We start from the raw sequence: 26847 nt of genomic DNA, 5'->3' as shown, positions 1-26847 counted from the left end.
ATTTATGATCAGATTTAGGCTCTTGTTTGTTTTTCCGTTGGTGAGAGAGCCAATGGACTTTCACGCACATTCCAAAGCATAAAAAACAACGGATATAAGCATAACAGAAAACGGATATAAAGGGTTAGATTTGGCAAACGCCATTCACAGTCACCCAACAAATTTTCAGACACACATGTTGGAAGGTGAGTAAGTGGGGATTTGGGTTTAACACCCCACCCATTAGGCCCCCCGCCCCACCTTGGGGGGCGAAATTACCAGAAAACCAGTTGATTAAAAACGGTAAATAATTACCCGACTCTATAACGGGTAATCATTTACCGATCGTGTTTAAAACATATAAACACGACAGTTTGGGTTTTGAAACCCATTATTTCAAAACCCAAATTTCCCTCCCTCAATCGCATCCTCTCTCAAAGCTCGGTTCCACCACTTCAATCATCTCAAAGGTCGGTTCTAATCATCATCAAAGCTCCCACAAAGACCCATTCCATTACATTCAAAAGGTAAGTTTTGATTTCAATGATTTTCACATTTGAAGTTTGAATTAGGTCAATGGTTGAACACTAGGGTAGTTGATTGATGATTAGAGGTAGGTTTTGTTGTGTTTTGTTGCCTGAAATTCCATGAAACGAGTACGGGCACGAGTGGGGTGCATTTGGGTCTGTTTCTGGGTTTACTGTAATATCGGAAAATCAATTTCCGATATGATAATGGAAAATGATTTTCCGATATGGTAATGGAAAATGATTTTCCGATATGACAGTATGACAGTGCAGACTTCCAAAATTTATTTCCAATATTTAACCATGGCATGTATTTAGCTTCCAGGATTACTTTGCTGATTTGTTGAGAATTGGAAAAGATCAAGATAGATTTGATGTGTTGTGATTAGGAAAGTTGTTTATTGTTTATTGGAAAAGATTAAGCGCTCAAATCATATGCTTCATGTGTTGTAATTAGGAAAGTTGTTTATTGTTTTTGTTTGCTTGTGATGATGGTTGCTTGACCTTAACACAGCTAGAAATTTAATTTAATCACATTCACATGCAAACTAACAACTAATTCTCTATATTTTCCTTTTCCTATGGTTAGTTGCTAAACGATTGATTGGAAATTTCCTGATTAAGTTAAAAAATGACTCAAATGATATGCTCATATGTGAAAATGCTTTACTTATTATGACAAGTATTGTTAAATTTGTTTGTTTTGCACAGATAGCGAGAATGAAGGGCGGGAGGAAGAGGTCACGACATGCTTCTACTAGTGAGGATCCAGCGGATCGACACGAGCGCTTGCATGCTTCTACCAGGCGCGGCGACCATATTGCAGCCACTCAGGCGGTAGAGGCTTCAGCTCCGTCTCCATCCCCATCTGCGACTCCGGTCGAGGCTCCGTTAGCTACCCCGGCTCCATCTGCTACTCCGGTCGGGGCTCCGTCAGCTACCCCCGCTCCGTCTGCTACTAGGGCTCCGGCTGAGCTGGACCCTGCTCCGTTGTCTCCGATGGCTGAGTTACCTCGTCAGGAGACATCTTCTTCTGAGCCTAGTGGCGAGGAGTCTTCTTCTTCTTCTGAGCTTAGTGGTGAGGAGGAGGAGCCTCTTATTCTGCAGGAGGAGATTGATGCTGCTGATGTTATGCCAGATGTGGTGCCAGAGGGCGGTGCAGAGGGCGGTGCGGATGACGACCTCATCCAGAGGGTGGCACCGTTTCCCGGGGGGCCTGAGGATCTGTCGCTTCTTGCGCATTATCCTGACCACAAGGCTCCTTGGACGTGGCAGGCACTTCTTCGCACAGACCCGCGGTACGTGGACCGTCAGACATTGAGGGTGGCCACTGTTGGGGGGAAGGTATGGAACCTCCCCTGTGATGGCGACTCAGAGGCCCACACACATGTGCGACAGCTGCTGCAGCAGACGGGTTTGTATCACCTGCCTTGGTGCGGGTTACCAGAGACAGACCCAGCTGTCGTACTGGCCCTTGTTGAGAGATGGCATGAGGAGACGAGTAGCTTCCACATGCCGTTCGGGGAGATGACTATCACCCTGGACGATGTGTCTGCTCTTCTCCATCTTCCCACAGGGTCGAGGTTCTACACTCCGGGCAGAGGGGAGCGAGACGAGGTTGCAGCGCTCTGCGCCCAGCTCCTGGGAGGATCTGTTGCTGCTTATCTGGCTGAGTTTGAGGCGGCGGGTGGCCAGAACATTCGGTTCATTACTCTGAAGACCATGTACACGTCTGCTATGGATGGTATGTCTTAATAATTACTTTATTAAGTTGTATTTATTTTTAGAGTATTATTAATAACTGTTAACTTAATTCATTTCATTGTAGGGGGACGCTATGAGGATGCTGCTAGGATCTGGCTGGTGAACCAGCTTGGTGCCACCCTCTTTGCCAGCAAGAGTGGTGGTTACCACACTACTGTCTACTGGATCGGGATGCTTGAGGACCTCGGTCGCGTGTCGGAGTACGCGTGGGGTGCGATTGCGCTGGTTTCGTTGTACGAACAGCTGAGTCGTGCATCCCGCAGGAAGACAGCGCAGATCGGTGGGTTCACCTCCCTCGTGCTGTCATGGGCGTATGAGTACATATCCAGCAGCGTCATTATCAGGACGGAGGTCCCCGGCTACACACAGGACCAGCCTAGGGCGCAGCGGTGGTCCACGTCTCGGATCGCGCATTCCGGACTCGATGAGAGACGAGTCATGCTCGATGAGCTTACAGTGGATGATATCACATGGACCCCTTTTGAGGACCATCGAGATGTTCGACCGCGGGATCCCAGGGCCCTCTATTCCGGCTACATCCGGACACCTTACGGCCGGTCTGTGAGCCGACATCTACCAGAGCGGGTTATGCGCCAGTTTGGCTTCATACAGGACATCCCTCGACACCCCTCTGAGATCCAGACGACGGGGTCCCTTGCTGAGACCACAGATGCTGCCTATGCTGAGTTTGAGCCGCACCTCCGCCCTCAGGGGATACCTGCTACATATCCGGGAGAGGCGGTGGAGGGTTACATGAGGTGGTATAGCAGAGTGTCACATGTGTTCATCATCCCTGAGGATAGGAGGGAGGAGCTTAGTGCCGTGGTAAGTTTGGATTCTAAACTTGTATATTATTTTTATTCATTCAATTGTGATTTTTGTTAATGAAATTATTTTTGTATATTATTTTTATGCAGTCTGCCATACGTAGGGGTGTGGAGTTGTTGGAGCAGTCCCTGGAGGTGCCAGGTGCTCTTGCTCCAGGGACACAGCCCCGGATCCTCACGGAGAGGGCGCTCGATCTCTTTCGACGGAGTTCCTTCGTTGGTACCCAGGGAGTTGCCTTTTCTGCTATTCGAGGAGCCGCAGCTGCGGGAGGCAGAGCTCGTGGAGGCATAGCTCGTGGAGGCAGACCCCGTGGAGGCGGAGCTCGTGGAGGCAGAGCTCGTGGAGAGGGTGATCCTGGAGAGGGTGTTCGTGGAGGTCGAGCTCGTGGACCCAGAGGTCGCAGGGGGCGGGGTCGGGGAGAGTGATTTTATTACACTTGTTATGTGGGATCCATTATTATGTATATGTTAGGACTTTTTATGTTATGTTATGACTCTTGCCTCGTTTTATTTACATGTGTTATATTTTTAGTCTTAATATTATGACTCTTATAATGAAAAAAACAGAAACAACGACAACATATAAATAATTCAAAGCATGTAGTAATCCATGACAATAAGTTAAACGGTTACACAACCAAATTAAACATAAGCAACACCGAAAACAAAATTATTCCTCTGTGATATCGATGAAGTCATGGGGTCCGCAATCTTTTGGGAATACCTTCACTAGGTTGGGCAATGTTATATTAAGATAACAAACAGTTCCTCTAGGTGCAAACACAGCAACCTGCATGTGAAATGTATACTTTAATTAAACCATGCTTAACTGTCCAAAAAATGAAGCAAGTTTCATGTTTAGGTTTCAGACCTTTTGGAGAACGAGAACATATCCAACAGTTATGTCATTCGCAAATTCACTGTGAGTAAATGCCTTGCGGTGGATGCTAGCATCAACAGCACCCGTGGGGTCCTAAATTTTTGAAATCGTTTGAGAAGTAAATTAGAACGGTTAGTCAAGGGGGACCAAAAACAAGGCCTTACAAAAGCAAGGACAAGACATACCTTGAGGGTAACTTTCGCATCTCCAAACCCATTGGGAGTGCAAGATTTGATAACAGCAACAACATTCTTCATCCTCTCAACGTTCGCTGTCAGAGAGCCCAGCGGAGTGGCTATTCCCCACTCTTGCAGGGCTGATAGCTAAGCATGTGAGTTGAAATCAGGATCGGTTTCGGTTGATCCATGATCTAGCACACGCCTCACGATTTCCTGGGTCGGAATGAGTGGTGTGTTAGGGGTGGATCTACGGGCATACATGGCAGCCTGGATGGCGCCAGCCGGGCCAGGAATGAGAGGACGAGAGCTGCCAGAGTTGTTGCTTTGACCTTTGCAATGGCGGAGGAATGGATTTGGGTCTTGTTCCATCGTGTAGAAAGAGGAGTAATAAGAAGAGGCAAGACACAATAGACAGGAAGATGAGGAATGAAGAGTAAGAAGAAGAGGCAAGACACAACAGATATTTATAGCTCAGGCGTGCGGTCAAAACATTTAAGGTGTACTGGTGGATGGTAGAAGAGTGGTTGGGGCTGGTGGTTGAGAGTAATGTCAGGGTTGGTGGTGGAGGGTAATGAAAATGAAAATGACAATGACAAGAGTACATCAAATTAACATTACCAAAAGTGCATCAAATTAACATTACCAAAAGTACACGCATGAACCTGCCAATCTACGATGATGTCTAGATTTTCATCATTAACAACAACCTGTGATAAGGGCCACATTCTACCAAATTACAGAGAGTTTACAAATTAATATTACACAATACAAGAACATTCAATCTGTGGTGATGTCCACATAGTCCGCATGACCACTAAAAGCACCAAGCCAAGCTTGGAATTGTGCATCATACATGCCTAAACGTGGACCATATAGGTTGCGCCAGTATTTGGAGGCAAGATCATTGTGCCATTCCCACTGGGGAGCAATAGTCGGCATAGGATGTCCAGGAGTTAATTGGAGCTGCATTTTAGAGAATAACCATAAAATTAGATAACTTCCACATACAAAAATTAATCGACAAGCTAGTAGGCAACTAAAATATTAGTGTATTTGGTCAAAATATACCTGTACCCAGTGATTTATCACATGTCCAATAGCTATAACAGAATGCTCATCTCGTGGGCCGGCTCCTATCAGTGGAAAGTATGTGTTACAACCCATAGAGGATAAGGATACGAGAACCAATTGGTACTTTGTGGCAACAAGGTATCCCATCTCTGGCAGTTGAAACCATTTGTCAGGGGTGGCCGGGTCACCAATAGGAAGAGTGAGACGATTATGTAAGTCATAAACAACATCTGTGCCCCACATCCTATTATACATTACCACATTGGTCTCAAGTTCTTGTATCAATGTAGCCCTAACCCAAGGCCAACCGTCCTGACCGGCGGAATGCCCCATTAATGCAGCAATGGATCTATAGTCACAGTTACCATCATCCTCAACATCTGTAATTGTGCCAATATATGGATGGAGAAAGGCTGGAAAGTTACACATGAAATGGCTTGTATCAGACTTCTTCACGCGCTTCTTCCTCTTTGCTGGTTGTGAAGACTTCTTTTCCTCTTTAATCTTCTTGTCTGTAAGTTCAAACGCTGAAGGATCACGAGTCAAGGATCCTATTGCTCGACCCTTGGGTTGTTTGCTCTCTTTCAACTTAGGAGTGCGGTTGGACTTTATCCGAAGCTCAGGAGTACATAGTGTACTCCTTTCAGGACAATATATCGCTTGAAGCTTCCTCCTTACCATACTCTGCCCTCCAGTATCCAAAGAATGGAAATAACGTGCCAGTGCCTCAACTTCTGGGTGCATCTCTCCATGGTTTAGTCCGCAAATATCTGAGCTGCCAGTATCTGCAACAGGTACATGCTCCCAACTTAGGCTCTTCCAGAATGGATGAATGGCCTCGTACGGAATCCTCTCATAATCTGCAAGTTCACAGACATGTTACATTGAATCACAAACATAAATAATTGGAAGTAGTTGAGAGGAGAGTGGTTGACCGGTAACCTGCAAGTTGACAACCGCAAGGTAGTCCATGAGTCTCTCTCAATAAGCAATCGCATCTGCCGCCGCAGGCTCGCATTCTTGTCAGTTCAGCATCAATGAGTTTCAGGCATTTGATTGACACAAATCCCCTAATATTTGTGTAGAAAGGGGTATTGAAAAGGTGATCAATTTTATTCATACTGCGCTCAAACGATGCTACTATCTCAGTGTGGCGATTGGTGGTCAAACTATGCGACGCATTCCATGATGTGGCCAGGTCACCCTTACTGTTCCGCAACATCAACTTCAAGCTGGCATGTGCACCTTCAGCCCTGCAAACCAACAACGCACATGTAAGAATTAATATTGTAATAATCTATGAAATGAAATACATATAACAAGTCATAACATAATTTTTGTACCTGTTACTTGTTGTTGTTCCAAAATGCATCACATGATTTGTCCATGCCTTGGCAAATTTCTGCTTGTGGACCAACCATGTAGTAGAACAATAAGTGACAAATTTCAACTTGTGTTTATGCTTGCACATGTTAAACAATTCAATCCAATGAACTTCAAATTCTGGAACTGTTGGAGCATCTACCAATTCGGCCCACTTGTCCATAACCTCTTGAGCAAAATCATCCGTGCCAACATACTCTTTGCACTTTGCCAAAACACACTTGTTGATGTGCCACAAGCATAGTAAATGGGTGGTGGTGGGAAGGCTTTGTGAAGCAGCACTCAATAAAGCAAGATCTCTATCCGTCACAATCACTCTAGGCAACCTGGATTGGTCGGAAATCAGAGACTTCATACACTCCAATGCCCAAATGTAGTCCTCTGTGGTCTCACTGCCAATGTAACAGAATGCTATTGAGTATGTTTTATCCGTGGAGGTCAGGTCAACAATCTCGAGCAAGGGTAGTTTGTATTTGCTGGTCTTGTATGTGCAATCCATGATCACTACATATGGGAATGTGTTGAAAAGTTTGACGGCATTCGGATGAGCCCAAAATATATCTCTAATCACTTCCGATCCGGGTTCATTTCGTTCGAAGTGAACATACTTCTCACCGTCCAACTTCTTCAGCAAGTATTGTATCTCTGTCAGTGACCCACGAACGGATTGTCTGAACCGCTTGCAAACACCATAAATTTGTTGGATGGTAGTTAAGTTTGAAGGATCTTTTTCCTTCAAGGACGCCAACATCTTTCTAGGTGGAACCCAAGTCTTAGCCTGATTTATCACGTCCTCCTTCGCCTCACTATTCAGTCTACCAGCGTAATTGTGGCCAACTAGTGACTCAGCTGCGAGATGGATGTGTCTACCGTCCATCACCTTCAACCACCAACCTTTATCATCTTTCGTACGTCGTCCTTTTAGCCTAAAAGGACAACCTGTCTTTTGTGTTGACGTTCCTTCAACAAGATCCGGTTCTCTGTAGGGAATATACGCACCATGCTTCTCACACCCCAAAATGACATATTCTTTTCTTCCCTTCGCACCACTATCAGACTTTGTTGTCACCAAAACAAAATTATTTGCCATAGAAATGTCGCGAACCCATTTCATAAGATCATCTTTCAAAGGGAAACGCTGTTTCAGGATAAACAAGGCATAAGGCATAAAACAAGGCATAAACAAAGCAAACAAAGCATGCAAAAATTTGTGCAATGAGTACCTGATCAGTATGATACAAATGAGAGACATCTATAGATATAATCGGAGGTTCAGCTAGTGATGGTTGCTCCTCTGGATTATCATTTTCCAATCCAGCAGCATGTATCAATTGTGATTCACCAAAGAAAAAGGACTCTGTCATCCCTGGAACAAAAACGGTAAATCAATAACCGACCCTATAACGGTAAATCAAATTCCGGTATAATAACGGTAAATCATAATCCGATACATTAACGGCAATTCATTTACCGATTCGATTCACGATTCAGCAGCCTAAATTACCAACTTAACTAACTAAACTAACTACTTAAACTAACAACTAACTACTTAAACTAACTATAAATAAAGTACCAAAGCTAACACCACTTACCAGAAGTTAAAAGCTTTCCCTTGGTGGTGGTGGTGGTGGTGGTGAAAATGTGGAGATGGTGGTGGTGGTGGGAAGGTGAAATGTGAGGGAGGAGTGGAGTAATGGTAGAATAAGGTAGTTTGGGCGAGTTATGGGGGGCTGGTGGGGGGTTGTTGGAGGGAGGAGTAATGGTGGAGGGGTTGGTGGAGGGAGGAGTAATGGTGAAAAGGTGATCAAACTGCCAGATTACCAATCGGTAAATGATATACCGATATCAATATAAGAATCGGTTAATGATTAACCGATATTGTTCTTCGTGTTCTGGGTAATGGGATAAAGGTGTTCATACTGAGGAACAATAACGGTAAATCATTTACCGATTGTTATCTTGACATCGGCAAATCATTTACCGATGGGTAGTTTTGGAATAAAAAAAAAATGCTGGGGCGCGTAGCCTAAAGGGTGGGGTGCCAAACCCAAATCCCTGAGTAAGTGGCATCCTCAAACCTCAATTGGCAACAATATATATGAAAGCAACTGGCTCAAATAAGTCTTGAGTCGTTTTTTTTATCCAACTGGTCTTAGGCCTTCTTTGGAATAACTTATTTGAGCGTATTTTATAACATAAACGTTTATATAAGTATTTGAGAGAACTTATGTAAATAGCTTATAATCTACCTATAAGTTGTTTTGAACTTATTTTTATAAGTTGTTTAGATCAGCTTATGCATAAGAGCTTATATTTACCAATAACTTATTTCAATAAGTTTATCAAATTAGCTTATGAATAAATACTTATCACATAAACACTTAGTGTCATAAGCGCTTAACTAAGTTCTTTATCCAAACACATCCTTAGTCTTTTTGGCTTGGGATTATAGCATGACGGATCAAGCCTGTAATCTGATATAAACGAAAGAGTGAACTTTAGTTGTTTGAAATATTAAACTTATCATAACTTAAAGTTTATTTGATTATTTGGTAAAACTTAATGAAAAAATAAAATGCAAGTGAGATGAAATTATTATTAATATTATATTTTTTAATCTCTCAACAATCTTACAAAGTAATTATATGTCCACACATTGTGTATGTCATATTTTAGTAATTTATTAAATCTGAAACTAAGATGTGGACATGCCACATAAAAAACATTCACTCTTTTTTATTTCATGTCACCTAAGCAATTTTAAACTGTAAGTTACAAATATGACAATCACTATAAGAATAACGTGAATTACTGTTGTAAAAAAACCTTCGGCAAGCCATAAACGTCATTGTTTAAGAGAAATTACCAACGGCCAAAGATATGTCAGTATTAAAATCCTCGGTATTATTTACCGACGGTTTTTGAAAAGTGATCGGTAACTTAGCATCGGTCATAACCGTTTGTATACGGCATAAACCGTCGTTAAGTTATCGACAACACAGATTGTTAAGCCGATTCGAACAAAAATAAAAAATAAAAAACCTTTACTAGAGATGAAAGTGTTTCATTGGTTGAGAAAATTTAATTTTTAATTTCTTGCACTCTTCATAACATCATAATAGAACTCATTTATAGTTTGATAAAAATTACCCATATTATTAAATAATATAATATAAATGTAAAGGCTTTCATTCAATTTCCATATTTAGTCCTTTTATAAATCAATAAAATAATAATATCTACTACATATAAAATTAGAAAAATGAAATATTGAACATGAGAATTATTTAATCACAATTGTAATTATTAATAATTATTCAATAAAAATATATCAATAATATGTAAGTTATTTTACACACACACATATATATATATATATTTATCATATTTATAAATAGAAATTCAAAATATTTAGACACTTCTAGATTATCTCATAGAATCTAGGTTTTCTCATTCAAGAAATGCATGTTTATATAACACACTTAAAATGTATGTTTACATAACAAACATATAATACATGTTTACTATCTATACATGTGTTTATCTATATAGTATACAAATATTCATAACATTTTATCTTATGAAATGTATATTTTTTTGTATATATTTAGTAAAATTAAAAAATTATATTATATTTTTTATTTCTAAAAATTCTTATTAATGAATTAATTAAGTTTTTTTTAAACAATATATTTATGTAGTATGAAAAAATAAGTTACTTGCATGATTTATTGTTAGTTCTATTTCTATGTAAGCTTTTAATTATTAGTAAATCCTATTAGTATTGACCAAATTAATGTTTTAACTTACTATTTTATAACTCTTAACAATTCATTTTTGTTTTGAAATATATTTAAATTTTACTAAAACAATTCAATATATGTCTGCGCAACTTGCGGGTCCAACATCTAGTTATAGTAGAATCCGAAGCCCTTTCCAAGATTTTACCATCAAAATACAGAGCAAATAAAAAAGAAGAGTCTCACAGTCAAATGTTAAAATTCATTGAAGGTAGCCCACCAACTAGAATACAAAATGCCTTTCAAAAAAAAAAAACTAGGAACACAAAATTAAAATAACCATATAGCTGATATTAGAGCCCGTGTTTGACAAAATTAAAATACAAAGCATTAAGCATGCCGTTACATATGTAATGAGATTTTCTACTTTTCCTACCTAAAGACTTTATCGGAGGAAGAAAAGTGACACGAATTTTATAACTATTGGAGGTAAAAGAAAGTGAAATCAAAGAAAGTTTTAACCTAAAAGAAAATAAATTTTTGACAAAAAAAAAACAAGAATATTTTTATTAAAAACGTTATTCAATTTCCCATACAATTATAATGCAAGTTTTTGTTTTTTTGGCAAACTAGAGTATCTTAAGCAAGTTGGTAAAGACAATCAATCTACATGCATTAAAACAAAATGCATTAAAAGATAATCGGAATTCTATATATAATTAAAAAATAAATAAATCCTAAGCCAAATCAAGATTAAGGAGATCATATAGCTATTGCTTAATAGTTTGAATTATATTGTTTATCCTTTCGGATAGATTTACTACTTATATTCAAAGCTTTCGAGTCAGGAGATTAATAGTCTACTACTTATAAAGCTTTATATTCAAGAGGCTCTTTAAGAGAATATAGTGGTTAAAAATCTAAAATGTTATCATAGTGCGTTAAAGGGGTAAGCTCGTTAACATTGAAGTTCTCATGGGGACCTGCAACCACAAGCAATTAATCTTTTTCACTTAATATTGTTTTTCGAAAAAGCAAAGATTTATTGAAATGAGAATGAGAGAAAAACTCTCATGAGTAGTACAACAAACAATACAAGGAAGAGCGAAGACATTACAACAAAGAAAAAATAAAAAACACATAATCATGCCAAGTCACTAGTAAGGAATACAATGACATCTAAAACATGAAGCGGAAGAAAAAACAAAAGGTAGAGAAACCAGCAAAGAAAGGAGACGTCAGAAGCCTTAAAACGATGTCAATTCATATAGAAAAATCAATAATCAAAGTGGAAAAATACACAGCCACAGTCATCGACAAACAAAGCATAATACCTATTATTGCATGAATAAACATGATATCAGAGTGTAATTCAGTTTTGAGGGTTAGTTAGATTTTAATAAATCAGTAAACATGCATTAGTGACAGCTCACTATAAATTGCAGTGTGACATACTTGATTTGTTGTGAATAATACACTCAGAATATTTTCCCACATCTTTGGTTTCCATTCTCTCTCTTTCCTCGAGTGTGTGTTTTCTCACCGTGTGAATACACTGCCTAGGTTCAGTGTTTCTGAGATACAATATCATCAACAAAGAAAGCACAGTACCCATGCAATAATAAATGGTCCACAATGAAAAACTCCTAAGGCTCCCAAAAGGGCATAATAGTTATAACTCTCTATAAGTACATCTAGAATTTAACTCCAAAATTGTCGAACAAACATCTGATACTTCATTAAAACTAGAGCTACTCCATCTATCTCTATGTTCCCTTCACAATTTGGTTTCCATCTTCACTGCTCAAGAGTGGTCAAATCCACCGACCGGGTCTCCTATACCATCTGATTCAACTAGGTTTCGTAGTAACAACGACAATGTTCTGTTTGTCCTTAATAATCTAATATGAGTATTTGAAATGTGCCGAGCAAGATGATTTTGCTAGGAGTTTCAAATTTGAAGCGACAACTCTACATTGCGTGCTTCAAATTCTCTCTTTATATATAGATAGATAGATTCTCATTTATTTTAGCGGGCAGAGATGGAGTCATGGAGGCGTAATGCTTGATGTATTTGGGCCCAGACCCCTCTCTTCTTCGGGCTTTGTCCCGTTTCGACAGAAAATAAAGATGAAAAATAACTTACAAAATGAAAACAGAACATTGTTTGTTTGTTTGTATAATAATCTTAAGTATGAAAGGTGCATGTCACCTAATTAATACACCAGTGTCGCCATCTACTTCAAGTATGGAAGAGTTTGAAAATAATTAACTTTGCCATATATAAATAAAATACACATAACACAGGGAAGTCCAAAATGAGCTCAGCTTTTCCATTTATGATTGTGGGGAGTTGCAGGTTGAGAAAGCAATAGGTTAAAATGACACAATTGATGTCCAGAACCTAAAGTTCATTGTATGCCTTTTGCATTTTTAGCATGCCATCATTGTCAACACATGCATGTCTTTTCTCTTTTGCTTTCAGAGGCACGCCACAACACATGGTATCATTAAGTGTTGTTTGTTCCTTTATGGCGAGGATTGTGGAATTAGCTTTTATAATCATAATTCTCATTATGCATGTGCTTCAGAATCCGAATCCCATGTACATATATAAGATTAGTCTAAATCACTTTAGCATCTAGTTTAAGGTTCGAATCTTGTGCAATGTGTATAGAAAAATATTTATTAGGAGAAGTCTACCAATTTAATGTGATCTTAGAGTGTTAGAGAATTAATCTCATGGCGACCAACTGTGAAATACCTTAGGGAAAAAAAACTCTAAAGCTTAGGTGGCCAATATTTTTTTTTGAATGGATGGATGGAATAATTGGCCCAATATTATTTTAACATGTGTGGTGTTGAAATTTTATAAGACACGTGTAAAATATTATTGGTCCAACTAATTAGGGAATATTACCCCATATTTATTTGGGGTTATTTTTATATAATTCCTCTTAACAACTATAGAAATAAATTCTACTTGTTTTATATTCATTTCATCCCTCATATTCGACTTTCCTTGTATGGAGAGGTCATGTATTTCAAGAGGCTAATTCAGTCGTTGGTGTCTTATCTAAGTATAGTTTTGGTTTTAAGTTTCTTGACTTTCTTCATGATTCAGTAGTTGTTTTTTTTGCTAGATAGTGCTTCTGCAATCCTGCTATCTATTATAGAGATCTTCATCCTAGGTTTTTAATTTTTAGTTCTTAGCACTATTCATGCGAACTCTGTCACATGTGTTTAAGCAATTATTTGCATATTTTGCTCAAACAATGAGTTTCAGTTCTTAGCACTATTCATCTGGGCACACAATACCATTATATTAATAATATTTTTTATTTTCATATATTGATTTAAATTTAAATGCTAACTCAATACTTAAATTAAATGAGTTGTTGAATGAGAGAGAAAAATAATTTTTTATACTAAGAACTTAAAAAGTAAAACTCCTTATATAAGAACTAGTTCTTATTTTTAAGAACTAAGAACTTCATGTCAGCTCCTTCCAATGGTTAAGAACCCAGTTCGTAACTTGTAAATAAGAACTAAGAACATTACATTGAAGATTATTTAATTGAACCATATTAAGGGCATGTAGTTGCGTTTTTTTGCTTTCAAATTTCTTTGGCACCCTATATAAAATTAATTAAAAGTGAGTAGGAGGATTAATGCTATGTTTGGTTGGAGGGAGGGGAAAGGAAAGGGAAAGAAAACACGGAAATCGAGGAGTGAATTTGGACTAAACCTTAGTCCAAATTCACTCCTCGATTTCCGTGTTTTCTTTCCCCTCCCTCCAACCAAACGAAGCCTAATAGTCATTGCACCCACCGGACCCAATCTCATAATTATATTGTGCATCTCAGCTGTTCAGATATTCTAGAACATATTTTGAAGTTTAAAACTCCCCCATGCCCCAATATATAAAATAAGAATAAGATTCGATGTAGCAACTAGCAACTCCACTCCATAGGACATGTAGCATGTTTGGAAAACATTTTAATTGGGGACCAGGACAATTATCATTGATGATCATCATATAGAACGGCTCATGCTCAGCCCATATCACTTTCTAACCCCTTTATTCTCTTTATTTTCAATAGAAAACAATTATTCATATTTGTCCAAAGTTTAATTGTTTCTTCAAGTCAATATCAATAATCTTTATATTTAATTTGTTTACTACAGGGTTTATCGATGTATAAACAATAATGTGTTTATTAGTAATTTCCTAAATTTGATCGGGGCATCATCAAATTATTGACCTCCCTACTCAAGTTAATTTTTTTTTTGAAATATAATGAGTGTATTCTTGTACTGTTTTAGGTATATCAAAAATCACTATAGCTGTTGAGGCTCCAAAAGTCATCAAGTTTAATTGGAAAAAAAGAAGAAGAAATACTAGTTGTCAGTTAAAATGATTGCCTCAGCCACGTATTGGCAGTTTTGACTATTGACTAACTAGTATCACCTGTTCTCACGAGATTAGCAATTGGAACTTGGAGAGCCCTTTCCACCGTGAAAATCATGCAAATTGGATGTTTAGAAATTACTACCTCTAATTCTATTTATAAGGAAAAGAAAAAATAATTAAAATTTGATACTATCAGAGCATAGTAATAGTAGTACAAGTTTGAAAATCAAGACGAGCTAAATTGAGGTGAATGGAAGCAATTTCAGAGCATGCATAGTAATAGCATGGTTTCATTTTATTCCTCACCATTCAATATCCAAATATTAATTGTCTCTTAAAGCAAGATATCAGAACGCTTACTGTCAGAGCATCACATATCACTCCACCTGTATGGTGTGATGGTGAAACTTGGAAGGTGAATTAACTTCATGACACGTGCATTTAGCATTTTTCACCCCACCAGATGCCGTGGCCAGATGGCAAGGTAAAAAGACCACCACTTTCTCTCCACAATGCCTCTCTACCCTATGCAAAAGTTGCAAACTTTTACTTGCCTACCCAAAAATCAAAAGATTCTAGTTTTGCCGCAAATATGCATAGTATTAATTGACATGAGATTCTTATAGCTTAAACAAATATCTTCAGCTTGAGTCCCTCTAAGCTCTATTGTGTTAAATATTTAGCTACCCATAATAATTTTTATCTACCTTGAATAAGATATCTCATTAGATTATCCATGTAATTTTTTTTATTTTAATCACAAGTAATTTCTTGAAGCAATCTTGTCTCATATGTGTCTAGTAAATGACAAAAATCTTTTTAAGAAGTAGGACAGTTAAAATCAAACTCCTAAAAAGCTATAAAACTATTGTGACCAATATAAGTTAAAAAAAAAAAAAACTGTTGTGACCAATATAATACATCTCATCTAAAATATTTTTTTTTTTACATCAGAATTGAAATATAAATTGCACCGAATAGAATACATCTTTAGACCTCTTCTGCACCAACATTTCATAACTCTTACCACTTTACCTATCATCAGGATATCTAATCTAAAACATCTCATCTAAAATAGTAATCAAATTTTAACATAATACATTTCAAAATGAAAAGCAAAAACCCATGATTTCCACTTTTCCACGCAACAAAACTACTTTACTTCCTTATTTAAGACCCTTCACCAACACCACTAACCTCAAGTCGTTAACACATTCCTCCTCACACACACACACTCTTGCACTCTCATTTCACATTCTCTCTTTCTCTCTACACAAAAATGACACCAAACCTCTCACTCCTCCTCTTTGTTGCAGCAATCTGCACCGTTGATCTCACACAAGGCGCCACACCACACACTGCCCCTGCACCCTCCGTGGATTGCTCAACCCTGGTGTTAACCATGGCGGATTGCTTGACCTTTGTCACCAACGGCAGCACCACCACCAAACCGGAAGGAACATGCTGCTCCGGCTTGAAGTCGGTGCTCAAGACTGCTCCGTCGTGTCTCTGTGAGGCTTTCAAGAGCAGTGCTCAGTTTGGCGTCATTTTGAATGTTACCAAGGCTACCTCTCTTCCTGCTGCTTGCAAAGTCTCTGCTCCTTCTGCTACCAAATGTGGATGTGAGTGTCTTCTGCTTTTTCCTCTTTGATTCTCACTTTTTTTTGTTTTCTTTTTAGTGTTTCTTTGTGAGAGATTTGTTTTGGATGAAGTGTGTTGTTGGGATGGTTTTTTTTTATCCTGGACCTCTCCACCCAACTCACATGTCACATAACTTTACCACTTAAGCTATCACTCGGGACGAGATGGTTCTGTTAAAGATAGTTTTCATTTGTATGCATTTTTGGCATGGATTATGCTTATTTTGCTCTTATTAAGTAATGTGATGACCAACACAACACATCTTGGCAAGTTGGTAAGGATGAAACATTTCTTCTCAGAAGATCGTGTGTCCACTTTTCTTAAGAAAGTTGTGTGTTCGATTTTGTATATTGATGTGATGGCTTTGTTGGTTGCTTGGTAAGCGATCACCTCTCTAAGCAGCGACATGTGGTTCAGGAGGCATGCCTTGACCGTGGTGGTCACTTGTGATTCAGGAGACATGCCTTGACGCCTGTGGTGGTCACATGAGGCTAAACCGACTGAAACTTTTATTGATGGAAAAAAAAGTAATGTGAAGCCATTAATTCTTGTATTAAGAAAGAAATTTACAAATACACTATGCTAGTAGGATTTTACATTTTTTTATATTAAATCTGTTAATTTTGCTTGCCTTTGTACTAAGTGACATATATACATGAGATGATCATAGTCCTAAATTAGATACCCTTTGAGTTTGTGTGAGTGTATAACATTTGATTTTGACTTGTGTATTTCACTAATTCATGTTGATTGAGGATTGAATGAGTTTTCTCCCTTTCTTGATCCATGTCATTTAATATGGCTTTTGTTGTTTTGCAGTGTCTGAAACTGTAACCCCTGCTTCTGCTCCTGGTATGTTTCTCACTTAATAGTTATTTTTTCCTAATTTATGCCATTTAAAAATCATGATATTTAGTTTTAAATATGTTGAATTTTACTCCACATTACAAGGGGAATCACATGCTTAGAATTATGTTTAGACCCTGAAATAGAAAAAGTTCAGAACCATATTGATTTTGTAGTTGTTGTCTACAGCCTTTGCAGTTTACAAAACTCTGTCCCTCTCTGTTTAACATCATTGGGTCTACAATAGCTTGTGCTACTTTGAATTCTGCAATATATGTTTCTGGCTTAAATAATTGTCAATAAACTATAATTTTTTTCTTATTTAGAGACAACAAGATTCTCATTTGGCTTTCTGTAACATTCTTTTACACATGCTTTTCATGCATTAACACTTTATCATCATGTGAAAATCTTGATCAAGCTAATATATGGTGATTTTTCTAATTGAATTATTATTAATCATTTCTTTCCAGTTGAAGGCCTTTCTCCACAATCTTCTGCATCTTCTCCTACATCTTCTCCTGCAGCCTCTGGGTTGAACCCTGCAAGTGAGCTAGCTCCTGCACCAGCACCATCTGTAGGGAACACTGCATCATCCCTGTTCCCCATTTCATTTGGATCCTTGCTTGTTTGCCTATTGGTAGCTGCAATCTCAGGCTTTTGAGATGATTGAGTTTCATTTCCTTTTGAGAGTAGAGACATCAGACATGACAGGGGGGGGGGGGGGGGGGGGCTATTTTGATGTTTTGTTTGGGTTTTACCACTAGAGGTATCCTCATTACGTGTGACATAAAAAGTAGATAAAATTCATTATGTGAGTGACTCAAACCTATTTTGAGGTTGTATCATCTTATTTCTTATATGTCTATTTAATTATATTAAAATGAGTAGCATTATTCTTACACACGTATAAGAATTAATATGCTAAAATGGAGTTCAATATATATAAATCTCTATATGGGATCATCCCTCTATATGATTAACATTCTTTTGTACTTTAAAAAGTAAAACAAATAGATCTATACCAATTTTTTTAACTAAATATTATATTAAAAAATATGTATTTATCATATTTAATTATTAAAATAAAGAGTTTAATTTTGATACATGGCGTAAATTTTTTCTCTAAAATAAAATGCATAGTACTTTTAAGATAAATTGGTAATAAAAGGAATGAATTATATTAGAGGGCATACTTGTATATAACTCTAGAAAGTTAACTATTTTTACTCAATTAATTTCAAGCCACTCTAGTAGATGACTTGTGTTCTTTAAAAGTTTGATAATAAATTGAATGAGTTTGAAAACGGCATATACTTGTAAATAGCTCCATAAGGTCAACTACTTTGAAGTCACTCTAGAAGATTAGAAGTTACCCTCTCTAACTTGTTTTCTCAAAATTCATTTGGGGATTGAACCCAAATTTCTCCCTAGCTATTTAATTGTGATTTTACCTAATTAAAATTGATTCTAATATTGCTAATAAGGAACTAGACATACAATAAAAGCATTAAAAAAAACACAAAACTAGTATATCTTCTGAGAGTAGTTGCATTTGTGAAAGAAATTGTTGTTTTTTGACTTTTTTTTCTTCTTGTGAAATGTTGTGTGCACTTCCGTTTGCAAAACTAATAATGTCTTTCTCAAATCTCAATCATGATCAACATAGTGACCACAACAACTTTTATTTGCAAAATTATTATGAAGAGAAGGGTATAGGTCCTAGTTCGAAGGAGGATTAGGTTATGCTCAACAATCGCCATCAAAGTTTTTGAGGTTTTTGAGACCCTAACGCGATTGTGATTGCAATTGTCACGCTTACATTTTCTCACAATTTTTCACAATACGAATAACTGGAATGCGACTATGGTACCATCCGTTACCGCGGCGCCATGCAATTTAAAACTTTGATGACACTACATGCACATTAGTTGTACCTACAAAGATCTACTTTTCAGGACTCAAATGATCTGTTCACTAGCATTATATTGCTGTGCCTTTTATCTTGGCCGAAAGGCATTGATGCATTGATCTGCTTTCTACTTTTCGGCGCGTGCATGATACTAAAAGATAGCAAAATGGAATGCAAGAATTTTTTCCACAAAGCATTAAAGGAGCCATTGCTTATTAAACTGGTCAATGCAAGAATATGTGGCATCATTGTGTTGATGTTAACTATTTTGTGGTCCAACCTAGCACCGCATAAACTAATTAATGCTGTTGCTATTGAAAGCATCTATTTGTTCGGTGCGTCAATTTCTGCCGTTGGTGCGCTCAATACTTGTCTATATTTGATTTTTTGTGTGATAATTGTGATTGTTTCAAACCCTCACAAATCATTCCTTTTATATTTTTTTTTACTTCATTTAAAATTTGTCACAAAATTTGTATGGGAAAATCATTTATTTCTGAAATACATTAAAGTTTAAGGGGAAGAGAGGTGAAAGCTATTAAAAAGACATGTGACCAGGAAGGGTGGAAATAGATTCCGAAAACACAGGAATTAGGAACAAACAACCTGAGCAGGGAATCACAGGGTAAAGTAGACAATAGTATATTGAAAGAAGGGTGGGAGGACACGTCGTCTAAAAAGATTAGTAAATCACGGTACAGTAAAAACACCCGTGAACACCGTTATTTGTGGCGGTTTGAAACGGCTATAAAATTGTGAAACTGCCAATAAATGCATTTTTTTCAAGGTTGCAAATTTGTGGCAGTCTTAAACTGCCATAAAAATCGGTGTCTGAACACCTTTTGGTGGTTCAGGAATCACCACCGTACATCGCCTGATTGTTGGTACGCTTGTAAGAGAAAAGAGACAACAACACCACAAGTCCACAAGACTAAACTTGAAAGTAATTGGGCCAAAGTAGTAAGAGCCCAATTGAGATAATAAACAGGGCTAAGAAGAAGAGAATGTTTGTTCTCTTGTAACCACAAATGGTTTTGACAAAAAAAAAGAAAAAAGGTTAAAAAGCATTTTTGGCCCCTGATGTTTCAAGTTTGTGCAAATTCTGCCCCTATCTATTTTTGTCGATGTTTCTACCCCTCATGTTTTTAAACAGTGCACCGTCTACCCAGACGATGCACTGTTTGAAAACATGAGGGGTAGAAACATCGACAAAAATAGAGTAGGGGCAGAATTTGCACAAACTTGAAACATCAGGGGCCAAAAGTGCATTTTAGCCAAGAAAAAACCACGAATGGTCATTGTAATAAATAGTAACCTTTTGTTAGAACAATATATTTTACGATTTTAGCTTCAATAAGACCCTTTCAAAAAAGCTTAAATAAGACACCTTGCCTTATCATTTTTTTCTTCCATATAGAGAGAAAAAACCTAGAAAAGTAGGAGGGGTAGTAAGAAGCATGAATAAAAGATGACACAGCTTGCATTGCAAGGATTTGAATCTCAATGCTCTCCTTATTATACATCAACTCATGCAGTTCCATGCCACAAATTGAACAAATTTAGCTTGAGTCTGATACTTAAATCATGAAAGAAAAATGATTGGATTTTCAAATCTGAAGAATTTTTAAATATGTAAGTTAATTTAAATACTTTTACATAATCATCTAAGCTTGTGCTGACAATCATTTGATAAATGTGATTATGTTAGTAATCAGTTGAGATTTCAAACTCATCAAAAAATATGACAAGGGATCAATAGATGTAAGTGTAAAACACTTGCAAATAGCATAAAAAGTTAAATTCCTACTGAACTATTGGGAATTGTATAAGATTAAATGGTTGTTTGCTAAAAGAATTTTTACATTAATTTGCTAAAAGAATTGTACATGAAAGAATCAATTGAACATTATGGTGACATTAATAGCAACAAACTCAGACAGAGCAAAAAAATTAGTTCTTGTTTTTCATGTTCTTGTCTTCATTCTGCTGCTCCCTGATCCCCCTTTCTGTCCCATGCGTCTGCGAGACCTTGTCTTCAAATTCAAATCATCAACCACAAGCTCCTGCCACATATTTCTCAATCCCTCATCCCTAATAATATTGGTTTCACTTCTGAAATCCAATTCAATTTCACTGTCATACTCTGCTCTAAGCAGGGGATTTGACAGTGCCTTGTAAGCTTCATTTAGCTGAACAAACATCTTAGTTGACTCCTCTTTCATGGAAGGATCATGGCACACATCAGGGTGGTACTGAAGAGCCATTGATCTGTATGCTCTCTTTATCTCATCCATGGCACTTCCGGGTTTCAAGGACAAAACTTTGTAGAGGTTTCCATGGGTGGTTTCTTCCTTTAGCTTTGTAGCTCCTCTGCATGAAATAGCAAAGTTCACCTGAGTAGTTCTTTGCTGTTTACTAGAGTGTGGAAAGGAATGAAGTGGCTTGGCAATGCTTAGGCTTGAGCTTAAGGATAGCACATACATTGCTTTAATTGATTGATTGTAGCAATCTTTGATTTGTGAAAATGTGTGTTGAAACTTGAGATTGGGTTCACTTACATTTATATATTTGACTTGTTAAGAAGGAAGGAACCTGGATGTTTCACTTACATTTATGTTATTAAAATTTAAAGGCTAAAAAACACTTTTGGCCCCTGATGTTTCAAGTTTGTGCAAATTCTGCCCCTACTCTATTTTTGTCGATGTTTCTACCCCTCATGTTTTCAAACAGTGCATCGTCTACCCCTCATGTTTTCAAACAGTGCACCGTCTACCCCTCCGTTTTCAAACAGTGCACCGTCTACCCCTGACGGAGGGGTAGACGGTGCACTGTTTGAAAACATGAGGGGTAGAAACATCGACAAAAATAGATAGGGGCAGAATTTGCACAAACTTGAAACATCAGGGGCCAAAAATGCTTTTTAGCCTTTAAATTATATTAGACAGAACACCCGACATTGTTGTGTGTAGACTGAAAGTTTTAGATATGTTGATTTATTCAAACTTTATGCACTCTCCTCATGGTGTGATACTTAAAGATAAGGAAGATAGAATTGTTTGTTACCATCTATCTATTTTTTTGACGGGAGTATGCTATATCCGGTGATCGTAAGACTAATCATTCATTTCATGTTCAGTGCACAAAGAAGTAGAGGTCTAACTAATGAGTTTTTTTTCATTTACAATGGTTTGGAATCGAACTCCAACCACTAATTACTTAAGAAATGAAGTTTTGAACAAGTATTTAATTTTATTGGTTATCTATTTTTTTAATGTTTTTCTATCTTGCGTAAGATGCATTAAAATAATTCATCAATCATTGATCTATTTAGTATAATAAAAGAAATGACTAATGAGCTCTTGGGGCCAGTCAAACCATCATACATAAAAGAACGACTGCATATGTATACCTAACATATGATTCATGAATGAATTATGGTGTTGGATTCGGTGGTACGGCTAAAAACTGTTCCACGGTGGTGCAGTTTAAAAATAGCCACTGGATATAATTATTTTAAAATTGAACGGTTGGGATTGATTGGAATCAAAATGTTAATTTACAAAAATATCCTCTTTACATATTACTCATCTACCCCATTGTTTTGATCTGAGGCCTCCTTCTCCTACCTCGGTCACCATGTTCGCTGCCAGATCTGGCTCCATCTCCCTGGGTTTGTGACGAACCCATCAACCACCCCACCACGCTGCAGCCTCTTCTTCCCAACAACCCTTCGGCCACAGCAAGGTCGAGGGCTCACCGTAAACCTCCTCCCACCACCTTCCATCACCCATTCCAATACTCAATTCAACACTACACCACCATTCCCCTTTTCCCCCAACCCTAACTAGCTAAATTTCTTCGCTCCCAATAACGAAGAAGGGAAAATTCGGGTTTTGCATAGCACGAATTGGAATACAGTGAGGGATGTGAGAGTGAAGAAGAAGAAGAAGAAAAGGGAAAATGGAGTCCACAATTTCAATAGGGGGTCGATTTCGTTTCAATTTTGCAGCAAAATCTTTGGAAAGTTTCAATTTTTTATGTACTCCTCTTAAGATGACTTAAAGATTCCTTTTTTTTTTCTTTCCCAAATGCCCTCAACGATGTTCAGATTTGAAAGCAATCTGAACCAACAATTTTAATTATGAGAAGAAAAAAGGGGAGTTTACTTTTTCTTACCTCAGTTTGGATAATTTAATCAGGGTTTTTTCTTCCTTCTGGTTTGGATAGTTTAATTATGTTTTTTAGAGTTCAAAATTATTTAGATTCTGGGCTTTTGCTGGAGGAGAGAAATGGAGATTATGAATTCATGCCTCTGGGCTGTAATTGAGAGCACAGTGCAGAGAGCAGGTGAAGAAGATGAGGATATTAATGTCCAAGGAATAAATAAAGTAAGGGTATTATTGTCACTACAATTTAAAATATCAAGTGTAGCACCGTGAGTCAGTTTTTAACTGACCCACGGAAGCCATCGTCGAAAGAATTATGAATAAACAATGAAATGTTAATTAATGTATAAGCAGCCTTGTTTGACTGTTAGTTATTTTTCCCCTTCTGAATTTTGCATTGTTCATCGATAGGTCAATGGGTGCATTTGATTTTATTGGATCAAAGGTAACATGCATTATTTTGAACTGTCTTGGAATATTGGAATCCCTTTAAGATAGCTCGTGACATTGAAACTTCCGCAAAAAATCAAAAGGAAGTTATATGTACACTTCACTTAGATCACTTCTACGCAATAATATTGATATTTGAAATGAAGGTTGCTATTCGTCAAGCATGTGCTTGAAAAGTGAGCAAACATATATATCTCTAAGATGTCAGGAACTAAGACACGAACTAGAATTTAGCACACCAATATAATAATATAAATTGTGTATCTCTTGAAAACACACAATGAGACTTGTCATCACTTGAAAAATTTACATGCAGTGAGATGCCATGCACATGTCTGCATTTTAGGATCATGAACTTCCTTTCTCCTTCTCTATAACTATAAGCTTTTGATAGAAGATTGTGCAGGTAGAGTTCAAGAAAGGAGACAGACCTGTTAGATCAATCAAGTCTATTTTTTACTCCCTAGTCTTAACGTTCTTAAGTTTTGATGATGATAAAAGGAGAAGTTATAAAAACTAATGCTCTTATGCTATTCAAAGTCTCTTAATTAGATACAAGAAGAAAAAGATCATATGTTGAGAAAGAAAGCATGCACAATTCTTAATGTCAAAGTCATATCAACTGACGTTAAAAAAATTCATATCAATTGAAGAAACGTCTACACTCTACAAGATCAAGCAACAGAAAGAAGAAAACTCGAAGTTCAGTGCAAACTCAAAAAGACAACACAAGCAGACGAAGATCCAAAAGCTTTATCGTCTGACAATGCTACAGAATCAAAAGCAAGAGGGGGAGTTAGAAGGATGAATAAAAGAGGACACAACTTGCATTGCAAGAGTTTGAATCTCAATGCTCTCCTTACTATACATACACTCATGCAGTTACATGCTACATTACAAACTGAACAAATTTAGCTTGAATCTGATACGTAAATCATGAAATAAAAATGATTGAATTTTCAGATTTGAAGAATTTTCAAATATTTAATTGAATTTAACCTTGATGCTAGCTTGAAATACTTAATCATCTAAGCTTGTGCTGACAATCATTTGATAAATGTGAATGTCAGTAATGGACTTGAGATTTCAAACTTACTAAATATTATGACAATGGATCTATAGATACACTTGGAAAGAGCATAAAAAGTTATATTGGGAATTGTATAAAGTTAAATGCTTGTGTGCTAAAAGAATTGTTACAATTGGGATAATGCTATATATGTGGAAATCACCCATGCTCAAACCCAAAGGGTGATATAATTACTAGAGTTAAATGTACATATGTAACAATCGTTGCTAAAACTAAACCAATTTACTTTTTGACATGAACAACAACAAACTCAGACAGTACAGAACAAGAAAACTAGTTCCTGTTTTTCATGTTCTGTGTCCTCATTCTGCTGCTCCATGACCCCCCTTGTTGTCCCATGCGTCTGCGAGACCTTGTCTTCAACTCAACCACTTGCTCTTGCCACCTACTTCTCAACCCCTCATCATCATCACAAACTTTCATTTCACTTCTGAAACCCAAATTAATTTCACTGTCATACTGTTCTCTAAGCAGGGGATTTGACAGTGTCTTGTAAGCTGCATTTAGCTGAACAAACATCCTTGTTGACTCCTCTTTCATGGAAGGATCATGGCACACATCAGGGTGGTACTGAAGAGCCATTGATCTGTATGCTCTCTTTATCTCATCCATGGCACTTCCGGGTTTCAAGGACAAAACTTTGTAGAGGTTTCCATAGGTGGTTTCTTCCTTTAGCTTTGTAGCTCCTCTGCAAGAAATAGCAAAGTGAACCTGAGAAGTTCTTTGCTGTTTACTAGACTGTGGAAGGCAATGAAATGTCTTGGAAATGCTTAGGCTTGAGCTTGAGCTTAAAGTTAGAACATCCATTGCTTTAATTAATTGATTATTGTTACTGATTTCTTTGACCTATGAGACGATTTGAGTGTTGAAAGCAGAAATGGGTTAATTTACATTTATATATGTGACTTGTTAAGAAAGAGCCTGGATGTTTCTCTCTGTAAACACGTGATATTATATTAGTGGGCAGAATGTTGAAGCTTCAAAGCAATTGAACGTTTTAGGTGCATGTATGTTGAATTAGTCATAGTTCATGACTTCATGCACTCTCGTCATGGCGTGCATATAATTTTGTTGGAAAATGACTTGAGAAATGCCATATATGATGGGTGTGATATGATTATAAGAATAGTAGAAAAAAAAAAACTAACTACTTGTAATGTTTGAAAGTCTAAGTATCATTATAATTTTTGTTTCATTTTTATTTAAGCTTATATGTAATTAATAGGGGCAGTTTCAACTAATGCTGATCTTATTAGGTGAGTTAAATGTAAGTCTTTTATAAATACATATTAAAGCCGGCCGACAGTTTTTCTTATATTAGATTAATGCATTCGTCCCCCTCACCCTAATTTTTTTTTTAGAATAGTTTGTTACTGATATATATTGTTTTTAATGTCTCATCAATCATTGAACAATGTGAGTATAATAAAAGAAAAGAGACCTGTTTTGGTCAGCCAAACTAAATCATCATACATAAAACTATAGCATATATGTATATGTAACATTTGATTCATGGATAGAATATGAATAAAAAAATCAAATGTAAATGTACAAGCAGCATTGTTTGACTGTTAAATTTGCATTGTTCGCCGGCGGGTCAAAGGAAGCATTTGATTTTATTTGATAAAATAATCAATCATATATCCCTTGGCGTTGCAAATAATAGTATATAGAATTTCTTTATAAAATGCACACCAAGTCAGGTACTTTCCTAGGAAACAGCCATCTTTCACGACCAATTAATATATCGAGGTTCCTATGGATTAATTTCAATTTTTTAAAATAGAAAATAGTTTTTAAAAATTGTAATCAAATAAACTCTTAATAAATCTTATTTATAAACTATTATTTTAGCCTGAACAATACACGAAAACATTTTTGTTGAACATGATTACTAATCTTATTTTTTGCAAACTAATCTTATAATTTAATTTTAGTCCACCGGAAAAAAATAAAATTTTGTGGGGTCATTTTTATA

The 26847-nt window shown here is 36.9% G+C and overlaps 6 protein-coding genes across 6 annotated transcripts; 3 read left to right on the top strand and 3 right to left on the bottom strand.

Moving 5' to 3' along the window:
• Positions 1-281: 281 nt before the first annotated feature.
• Positions 282-2011, top strand: LOC130712151 (uncharacterized). Its single transcript, XM_057561990.1, has 3 exons — positions 282-506; positions 1218-1920; positions 2004-2011. Exons 2-3 carry the CDS (start codon positions 1227-1229, stop codon positions 2009-2011), a joined length of 702 nt encoding a protein of 233 aa, XP_057417973.1. The 5' UTR covers positions 282-506; positions 1218-1226.
• LOC130713964 (protein MAINTENANCE OF MERISTEMS-like) lies at positions 1961-3635 on the top strand. Its single transcript, XM_057563789.1, has 3 exons — positions 1961-2250; positions 2335-3095; positions 3188-3635. Exons 1-3 carry the CDS (start codon positions 2019-2021, stop codon positions 3521-3523), a joined length of 1329 nt encoding a protein of 442 aa, XP_057419772.1. The 5' UTR covers positions 1961-2018; the 3' UTR covers positions 3524-3635.
• Positions 3636-3753: 118 nt separating this feature from the next.
• Positions 3754-4699, bottom strand: LOC130713965 (uncharacterized). Its single transcript, XM_057563790.1, has 3 exons — positions 4163-4699; positions 3969-4070; positions 3754-3887 (listed from the first exon to the last, which is right to left on the bottom strand). The coding sequence occupies exons 1-3, from the start codon at positions 4232-4234 to the stop codon at positions 3768-3770; spliced, it is 294 nt and encodes a 97-aa protein (XP_057419773.1). The 5' UTR covers positions 4235-4699; the 3' UTR covers positions 3754-3767.
• Positions 4700-15954: 11255 nt separating this feature from the next.
• LOC130714577 (non-specific lipid transfer protein GPI-anchored 31) lies at positions 15955-18135 on the top strand. Its single transcript, XM_057564484.1, has 3 exons — positions 15955-16386; positions 17225-17257; positions 17725-18135. Exons 1-3 carry the CDS (start codon positions 16044-16046, stop codon positions 17913-17915), a joined length of 567 nt encoding a protein of 188 aa, XP_057420467.1. The 5' UTR covers positions 15955-16043; the 3' UTR covers positions 17916-18135.
• Positions 18136-20984: 2849 nt separating this feature from the next.
• On the bottom strand, positions 20985-21703 carry LOC130713657 (chaperone protein dnaJ 20, chloroplastic-like). Its single transcript, XM_057563440.1, has one exon. It carries the CDS (start codon positions 21644-21646, stop codon positions 21128-21130), a length of 519 nt encoding a protein of 172 aa, XP_057419423.1. The 5' UTR covers positions 21647-21703; the 3' UTR covers positions 20985-21127.
• A 3211-nt stretch (positions 21704-24914) lies between these two features.
• LOC130713482 (chaperone protein dnaJ 20, chloroplastic-like) lies at positions 24915-25734 on the bottom strand. Its single transcript, XM_057563247.1, has one exon. The coding sequence runs from the start codon at positions 25674-25676 to the stop codon at positions 25143-25145; it is 534 nt and encodes a 177-aa protein (XP_057419230.1). The 5' UTR covers positions 25677-25734; the 3' UTR covers positions 24915-25142.
• Positions 25735-26847: the final 1113 nt, after the last annotated feature.

Source organism: Lotus japonicus, chromosome 4 (assembly GCF_012489685.1).
Source record: "Lotus japonicus ecotype B-129 chromosome 4, LjGifu_v1.2".
Lineage (NCBI taxonomy): Eukaryota > Viridiplantae > Streptophyta > Magnoliopsida > Fabales > Fabaceae > Lotus > Lotus japonicus.
The sequence above is the reverse complement of the archived record's forward strand: the minus strand, read 5'-3'. Positions and strand labels throughout refer to the sequence as shown.

What these genes read in the sequence shown, in the direction of transcription:
- LOC130714577 (XM_057564484.1), top strand. Translation starts at nt 16,044, where the DNA reads ATGACACCAAACCTCTCACTCCTCCTCTTTGTTGCAGCAATCTGCACC. An exon ending in TTCTGCTACCAAATGTGGAT is followed by an intron (nt 16,387 to 17,224) that starts GTGAGTGTCTTC and finishes GTTGTTTTGCAG; the next exon opens with TGTCTGAAACTGTAACCCCT. An exon ending in AACCCCTGCTTCTGCTCCTG is followed by an intron (nt 17,258 to 17,724) that starts GTATGTTTCTCA and finishes ATTTCTTTCCAG; the next exon opens with TTGAAGGCCTTTCTCCACAA.
- LOC130713657 (XM_057563440.1), bottom strand. Translation starts at nt 21,646, where the DNA reads ATGTATGTGCTATCCTTAAGCTCAAGCCTAAGCATTGCCAAGCCACTT.
- LOC130712151 (XM_057561990.1), top strand. Translation starts at nt 1,227, where the DNA reads ATGAAGGGCGGGAGGAAGAGGTCACGACATGCTTCTACTAGTGAGGAT.
- LOC130713964 (XM_057563789.1), top strand. Translation starts at nt 2,019, where the DNA reads ATGCCGTTCGGGGAGATGACTATCACCCTGGACGATGTGTCTGCTCTT. An exon ending in GTACACGTCTGCTATGGATG is followed by an intron (nt 2,251 to 2,334) that starts GTATGTCTTAAT and finishes ATTTCATTGTAG; the next exon opens with GGGGACGCTATGAGGATGCT. An exon ending in GGGAGGAGCTTAGTGCCGTG is followed by an intron (nt 3,096 to 3,187) that starts GTAAGTTTGGAT and finishes ATTTTTATGCAG; the next exon opens with TCTGCCATACGTAGGGGTGT.
- LOC130713965 (XM_057563790.1), bottom strand. Translation starts at nt 4,234, where the DNA reads ATGAAGAATGTTGTTGCTGTTATCAAATCTTGCACTCCCAATGGGTTT. An exon ending in ATGCGAAAGTTACCCTCAAG is followed by an intron (nt 4,071 to 4,162) that starts GTATGTCTTGTC and finishes TCAAAAATTTAG; the next exon opens with GACCCCACGGGTGCTGTTGA. An exon ending in ATGTTCTCGTTCTCCAAAAG is followed by an intron (nt 3,888 to 3,968) that starts GTCTGAAACCTA and finishes TTTCACATGCAG; the next exon opens with GTTGCTGTGTTTGCACCTAG.
- LOC130713482 (XM_057563247.1), bottom strand. Translation starts at nt 25,676, where the DNA reads ATGGATGTTCTAACTTTAAGCTCAAGCTCAAGCCTAAGCATTTCCAAG.